This window comes from Bombina bombina, chromosome 1, assembly GCF_027579735.1.
Source record: "Bombina bombina isolate aBomBom1 chromosome 1, aBomBom1.pri, whole genome shotgun sequence".
In the NCBI taxonomy this organism is placed as follows: domain Eukaryota; kingdom Metazoa; phylum Chordata; class Amphibia; order Anura; family Bombinatoridae; genus Bombina; species Bombina bombina.
The window spans coordinates 836312554-836320484 of NC_069499.1; the positions used below are offsets into that span (position 1 = coordinate 836312554).

General features: G+C 42.0%; 1 protein-coding gene across 1 annotated transcript; it reads left to right on the top strand.

The window, feature by feature from the left end:
• The first annotated feature begins 3764 nt into the window (after positions 1-3764).
• LOC128661259 (PDZ domain-containing protein 8-like) lies at positions 3765-6992 on the top strand. The gene is given in 3 exon segments (XM_053715536.1): positions 3765-5749; positions 5751-6807; positions 6810-6992. Coding segments are annotated over 3 exon segments (3225 nt in total).
• The last annotated feature ends 939 nt before the right edge of the window (positions 6993-7931 follow it).

The window sequence follows — 7931 nt, forward strand, 5'->3', positions numbered from 1 at the left end:
TTAGCTGTGCAGTCAAACAGTTTTCTGATCATTTTAAATGGTGCATTCCTGCAGCAATGGAAGTCAAGTGGTGTTTGCTGCCAACAACATATGTGTTTCACCCCTCCTTTCTTTTTCACACCTGGGGCTTCATCAGGGCTCATTAACTCTAGACTCACAGTCTGTTTATTTATGTTCCTTATGCCCTTCCCACTTGAATTTACATCCACCTTCTTAAATGGATATTTGCTTTTAACATCAACCCTTTATTTTACCTATGTGCTTAACTATATGCTTTTTCTATTAGTAACATCTTTCAAATATTTTTGGGCATCCATTTAAACTCCTATTAACTAGTAAGAAGATGTGCTAGCCTCATTTGCCCTTTCTTTTGTCACTTTTTTACTAGAAAACATGAGAAAAGCTACAATTGTTAAACATACCTGATTGTGTTTTTGAACATACTGGCATACACATTTCCAGTCCCCCTTCCTTTTAATATACATATATTTACACTGAGACCTTATTTTTTCAGCTCACTTTCCTTTTTCAAACACTTTAACCTTGCTTAATGGTTAATCTTATTGTAAGGTTTAGAAATGAGATTCCCTTAAAGGAAACATGCATAATCATTTTTATCATTCAGGCCCAGTGGTTGCTTAGTTTTTAAGTTATTAATCCATCTTGCCTCCTTTTGAAGGACACCTTTATCAATTCCCAAAATTTTTAAAGTCATAGGATCTGCATTGTGGTGCTCACTAAAATGTCTGGCTACATTTATGTCTCTTTTGTATAGGATGTCATCCCTATGTTCGTGGATCCTATCCTTGAGGATCCTTCTAATTTTCCACTATAGAATAGGGGGCATCCAGAATGCAAAAGGTATACCACCCCTACAGATTCACAGTTAAAAAATAATTTTATTACAAATTCTTTTTCTGTGTTACCTGAGAATTTTTGCCCTCTTTCCATAAAGGGACAGCACTCACATTTCCCACATGGAAAATGACCTTTTAGCCCCCTATTGATTCTTAGCCAGCCTAATGTGGAGGGGCTTCTTTCATATCTACTATTTACCAGTTTATCCCTCAAACTTGGGGCCCTTTTAGCGGTTAGCATTGGATAATTTCCTACAGATTCCTTAACTTTCTCATCTAACTGCAGAATACTCCAATTCTTCTTTAGTATATTTCTAATCCCTTCCCATTGATCATTGTATGTGGTTACAAATCTAATTTTATTCTCTTTATTTCTCTGCCTGTCCGTATATAGGAGAGTATCCTTTTCTGTTTTCTTAGCTCTTGAATAGGCCTGATTGATACATTTTTTAGAGTATCTTCTTTTCTTAAATCTTGCTTTCATCTGTCCTGCATGTTCATCACATTTTATTGTTGAGGAACAGTTTCGCCTCAATCTTAAAAATTGTCCCACTGGAATACCTTTAATAAGTGCAGTGGGATGTGCACTTGAGGCTTAGGCCCATATTTATCAAGCTCCGTACGGAGCTTGAAGGGCCGTGTTTCTGGCGAGTCTTCAGACTCACCAGAAACACACGTTATGAAGCAGCGGTCTAAAGACCGCTGCTCCATAACCCTGTCCACCTGCTCTGAGCAGGGGGACAGGAATCCCCGGAAATCAACCCGATCGAGTATGATCGGGTTGATTGACACCTCCCTGCTGGCGGAGAGTCAGCAGGGGGCGGCGTTGCACCAGCAGCTCTTGTGAGCTGCTGGTGCAATGTTAAATGCGGAGAGCGTATTGCTCTCCGCATTTAGCAAGCTCTTGAGGTCCTGATCCGCAGTGTCGGATCAGGTCCGCAAGACCTTTGATAAATTGGGGCCTTAAAGAATGCTATTAGTGGCATTACTTTTTCTATAGTTTTCGGTGACAATCTATCTTCCTTCCTTTTTAATTTTTATATCCAGAAATGGTAGTTCTTTGGGACTAGCTACGTAGGTTAAAAAAATGTTTCTCTCATTTTTATTCAGAGCTTTGACAAATGTCTGAAGCTCTTCCAAGGTCCCATCCCATAGTACCAGGGTTTCATCAACATATCTTATCCACAAAAGTACATTTGTGTCAAAGATATGCTGATGTTTTTCAAAGACTTCTTGTAACTCCCATGCTCCAAATGCAAACATGCATAAGTGGGGGCACATATCGCCCCATTGCTGTCCCTCTTACTTGTCTATATATTTTCCCATCAAAGGAAAATATATTATGTTCCAAGACAAATTTAAGAAGACTTATTACAAAATTAGTATGTTTGTCAAAGCATGTCCCCTTGTTTTTAAAACGTTTCAATTGCCTGTAGGCCCACTTTGTGTGGTATTGAGGAGTACAAACTCTCTATGTCTAATGACGCTATAATTACTTTTTCAGAGACTGTGATGCCATCAAGTTTTTTTAGGAGGTCTCCTGTGTCTTTTACATAGGATGGGAGGCTGCTGAGAAAAGGCCTAAGAATTGTATCTACATACTTCCCTAGATTCTCTGTTACACTGTTTATCCCAGATGCTATAGGTCTTCTTAGGGGGTTGGTCATGCTTTTGTGTAGCTTAGGAATGATATAAAATACAGGCATTTTTGGAAAGGTGGGGTAAAGGAATTTGAATTCTTGTTGTGAAATGAAACCATCCCTTTTAGCATCATTTAAGAGTTTTAACAACTCAGATTTAACCTTTTCTATGGGATTTTGGGCCAATTTCTCATACTGTTCTTTAACTCCTAGTTGTTTTTTAACCTCAAGGACATAGTTTTTCTCATCTAAGAATACCAAGTTACCGCCCTTATCCGCCGGCTTTACTATCACATTTTTAGCTTGCATTAATTCTTTTAATTTCAAATTATGGCCTGTACCAGCGTAATTTGGCAAACTTTCTATATCTTTTTCCACTGCTTTTACAAACAGACTTACTGCCGGTACTTGTGCGAGAATTGGCATGTAAGATGATTTATTTTTGAGTGTTGTTTTGGTTGTACCTGTTCTTGTCTGATCTAATTCCATATCCTCATTTGCCAAAGATGCAAGCACATCTAAGGTAACTTTATCTTATTCTGTCAACTGCCCTGATTTTCTCATCATTTGGGCAAGAACCAACTTTCTTGCAAACAAATATAAATCTTTAGTTGTTTCAAATTTATCCAAGTGGTTAACTGGGCAAAAGGAAAGCCCTTTCTTTAGTACACTTATATGTGCTAGATTAAGATGAAATGAGGATAGGTTTATTATTTGAAGATCATCTTTTTCATACTCTCCTAGTAGCCCCTGCGGCACCTCCTCCTTGTTCTCCCTCTGCTCATGTATCTGTCCTCCTGAAAATATTCTCTCCTGCCTCTTTGTTGTCGTGTCTGGTATCTTTTCTCGTTTGTAGATGTAATTGTTGTTTCTTTTTCTCTTTCTCCCTCCCCTCCTCCTCCTCCTCCTCCATCTCCTACATATCCCCTCTGAAAATTTGAAGTTGTTGGTCTAACTTGTCCTTCTCCTTCTATATCTGAGGTATCTGTGCCTGAATCATAAGATCCCTTTTGTGATCTATAGAAATAAACCTTTTTTAGTTTATAGTCCTCCTGATCTCGATTTGGCTTCCTACACTTTCTAGATTTTATCTCAGATTGTAATCGGGAGACACTGTTCTTAGTTTCATCATTTAGTTTATTAAAATTTGAGTCCTCAGCCCTGGGCGCCGCGGAGGCTGAGGATGAGAAGGCAGATGTGAGACGGCGGCCGGCCGCTGGGAAAGCGTGCAGGATGCGGGGCCCGCTCTAAGAGTGTCCGGTCGGTCATGGTGTACGTCGTGCTTCTGTCCGCCCTAGTGGGCTGTATTCTTACCCTGCTGCTGCAGTTTCTGCTACTGTATTGCCGCCAGCCCCAGCCTGTTCCCGGCTCTGTGCCGCCTCAGGCCAAAGCCAGGCCCGAACAACCCGACCCCTCCCTGCGCGACTACCTCCAGAGCGGCGCAGACCCACCGGCCGAGACCTGCCAATTCCTTAACACCATCTTCCTCTTCTTATTCCGCAAGCTCCGGAACACTGCGCTGCTCCGCCGCTGGCTCATCAAGAAGATCAAAGTAGAGTTCGAGGAGCTGCTGCTCACCCGCACGTCCGGCCGGCTGCTAGAGGGTCTGAGCCTGCGAGATGTGTCACTTGGGGACGTGCTGCCTATGTTCCGCAGCATGCGGCCGCTCACTACCACCTTCGAACCCGGCCTGCCAGACGAGCTCAGCTTCGAGGTGGAGCTGGAGTACAACGGGGGCTTCCACCTGGCTATAGACATGGACTTGGTGTTTGGCAAATCAGCCTATTTGTTTGTGAAGCTGTCCCGGGTACTGGGCCGCCTGCACCTGGTCTTCACCCGCCTGCCCTTCACGCACTGGTCCTTCTGCTTCCTGGAGGATCCGCTCATTGACTTTGAGGTGCAGTCACAGTTTGAGGGGAGGCCCATGCCCCAGCTCACCTCCATCATTGTCAACCAGCTGAAGAAGGTCATCAAGAGGAAGCACACTTTGCCTAACTACAAGATCATAAACAAGCCATTTTTTCCATTTCAAGTCATGTCACCGGCTATGGAGTTTGAGGATCGGGAACTTACCCTTCAAGATATGGGCCTAACTGAAGGACGACTGAAAGTATCTCTGATAGACTGCAGCAGGCTTCTGATATTTGGGTTGTATGATCAGGAAACGCCAATTCACTGCACATTGGAGCTCAGCAACAGTCCTTGGAAAGAGAAAACCAGATCTTCCATCAAAACGGCAGAGTTAATTAAAGGAAGTTCCCAAAGCCTTGGACTAATCATGGTACAAGCAAGAGATGGAGACACAGGTCATGTTTGTGTTGAAACTGTCACTCCAAATTCTCCTGCCGCAGCTGCAGATCTAAAGAAAGGGGATCGACTTATAGCTATTGGAGGCATCAAGGTTACATCTTCTGTTCAAGCATCAAAGTTAATCAAACAGGCTGGGGACAGAGTCCTTGTGTTCTATGAAAGGCCAGTTGGCCAAGGTGGAGGCATGAATGACAACTTTACACAGTTAGAAGATTCAGCTTTTGCAGCTTCTTCATATACATCAACTTTTGAGGAGGATGCAGTTAGTATTGGTGATTCAGAAAATAAAGACCTAGCTTATGATATTAAACTTTCTGGAGATGTAAAAGATGACATTTCACTACCCATAAATCAAAGCCCTAAACGCATTGTTGCAAACCTTTCTGCAAAACCTTTGGGGTCCATATCGCCTATCTTAAACCGCAAGTTGAATCTGCCAGCTTACCAGAAACCTCAAACAAAGGTAAACAAAGTGGTTGCTCCAGAGACTCAAGAGACTTTACAACCAAGCAGACCATTAACTGGGTCTAGCAACAAGCCACCAGTACCACCATGACCACAGATTAAACTTACTTTAGCAAACAGCGAAATGCCAAGTGCTTTGGAATGTGGAGATGTCTTGCAGGAAAAGGCTGAAAAACCACTCTCACCACCATCTGTGAATGGGGACAGGGTAACAGAGAAACCTGGAAAGCAGGCTGATCCTGTGGAGGAATTAACCACACAGAAATCGAATTATCTAAAACAGGATGCTGCTAAGGATAAAATCTCAGAAAGTTTGATCAGCACCAAGGATAGTGCGGATGATCAGAATATCTTGGAGTCCCCAGAAATTTTATATAAAAATAGACTAGGCAGGTGGACAAGATCATCTTCAACATTTGAAGTTGAAGGCTATCACAGATATCTGAATGTAGCTCTCTGGTGTAGAGACTCTTTAAAACTGTCTTAGTTGTGTAGGACATGTTAGTATTAAACTGGAAGAAATTGCATTGGAATGTCTCACCGCATCATCCTTAGAGTACCTTACCAGTTTCAGGTTAAATGCCCCTGAACCGAAAGCAACAGTAAGCAGAACTGCATTAAGAAGTTTAAGCATGCATAAAGGATTCAATGAAAAGCTGTGCTATGGTGATATCACACTAAGCTTCAAATTTCTAATGGAGGGAGAGTCTGAGAATTCAAGTATGCTGCTGGAACGAGAAAGAGATGTTAATTTGCTGGAAGAAATTCCAACATTTCAAAAAGAAGAAGCTCCCATGTCTTCCGTGGCTTTTACGGAAGCCAAACATAACTTCCAGGATACACAGTTTCAGAATTCTACCCTGTGCGATCATTGTAAAAGGAAAGTATGGACAAAGGCTGCTTCTCAGTGTATGTCCTGTGGATATGTTTGCCATAAGAAATGCCAGGAAAAATGTCTCACAGAAAATCCCTACTGTGTTGCTATAAAAAGAGTTGATCTTGAGTCTAAGTATTTGGGCAATAGAACTGCAGTCATTACTAGGTATATCATAAACACAAGTTCACGCTTGCTGAACTTACGTCAAGCTCCTAAAGTACGCCAACCAGAGCAAGGATCTGATTTGGTGGATCCTTCACCAAAGCACACTCCAAACACCTCAGACAATGAAAGCAGTGATACAGAAACCTGTGGGACCAACAGCCCATCTAAACGAGCTTCAGGTGGTACAGGAAAACTCGTTCCGAAAGAGGGTGGGTTGGATGATAGTGTCTTTATTGCTGTAAAAGAAATTGGCCGTGATCTTTACAGAGGTTTGCCCTCTGAGGAAAGAATACAAAAGCTGGAATTTATGTTGGATAAACTTCAGAATGAAATAGACCAGGAGTTAGAGCATAACAACTCTCTGGTTAAAGAGGAGAAGGAAACCACTGATACTAGAAGGAAAACTCTGCTTTGTGCTGCTTTGACCAAGTCTGGTGAAAGACTTCAAGCTCTGACATTGCTTATGATTCACTATAGAGCTGGCATTGAAGACATGGCATGGAGTCATTAGAAAACTCATGTCTAGCCCAGCCAAGAAAAATGGCTAAGTATGAGGAAGAACCCATAGTAGAATCAGAAGCTGATAATAACGAAGAGGATGATATATGCCAGGTGGAAGCAGAGACCTTAAACTATATATCTGAAGAGAAACTTTCAGATTCACCAGAGGTTATTTAGTTGAGTTACTCTACACTGGAAATGTATCTCTCTTCCTACCACTATACCGTTTTTAATGAGAGCATAAGTTTATTTGCACTTAAGTGTTGTGTAAGTCAGCAGCTGGCAAGCCATTGCTAGAATGTTTCATAATGCTTTCACTACTTTCAAAAGTGGAAGTCAAAAGTAATTTAATGGCCAAGTTTAGAGTGGAATCTTCTAGAAGCTATCAGATTGTGGTTCTTTATTGAGCTTAGAACTCAGTCTTTTAGAGCTAGACATTTCTGAAGAAGACTCCTGAAAAATCTTCAAATACGAATAAAATATGAAAATTTGAGTCCTCAAATTTTTTTACCACAAATAGTATTCCTTCAATCTCTACTTTCAGTTTCTCTAATCTCTTTTCATTTCTTTTAACCAACATCCCCATTAATTCAAAGGATAATTCTGATAATTTATCATTCCAGGTCTCTAAAAACTTCTCTGGTTCCTCATGCTCCTTTGTTGTGGGACCTGGGTCTAAGGCCCCAATTTATCAAAGGTCTTGTGGACCTGATCCGACACTGCGGATCAGGTCTGCAAGACCTCGCTAAATGCGGAGAGCAATACGCTCTCTGCATTTAACATTGCACCAGCAGCTCACAAGAGCTGCTGGTGCAACGCCGCCCCCTACTAACTCGCGGCCAATCAGCCGCCAGCAGGGAGGTGTCAATCAACCCGATCATATTCGATCGGGTTGATTTCCGGTGATTCCTGTCTGCCTGCTCTGAGCAGGCGGACAGGGTTATGGAGCAGCGGTCTTTAGACCGCTGCTTCATAAGTTGTGTTTCTGGCGAGTCTGAAGACTCGCCAGAAACACGGCCCTTCAAGCTCCGTACGGAGCTTGATAAATGGGCCTGTAAGTGTAGTCTTAAGCCTCTAGGGATTATTTATTTTTCACATAGTTATTTAGACTAGAGT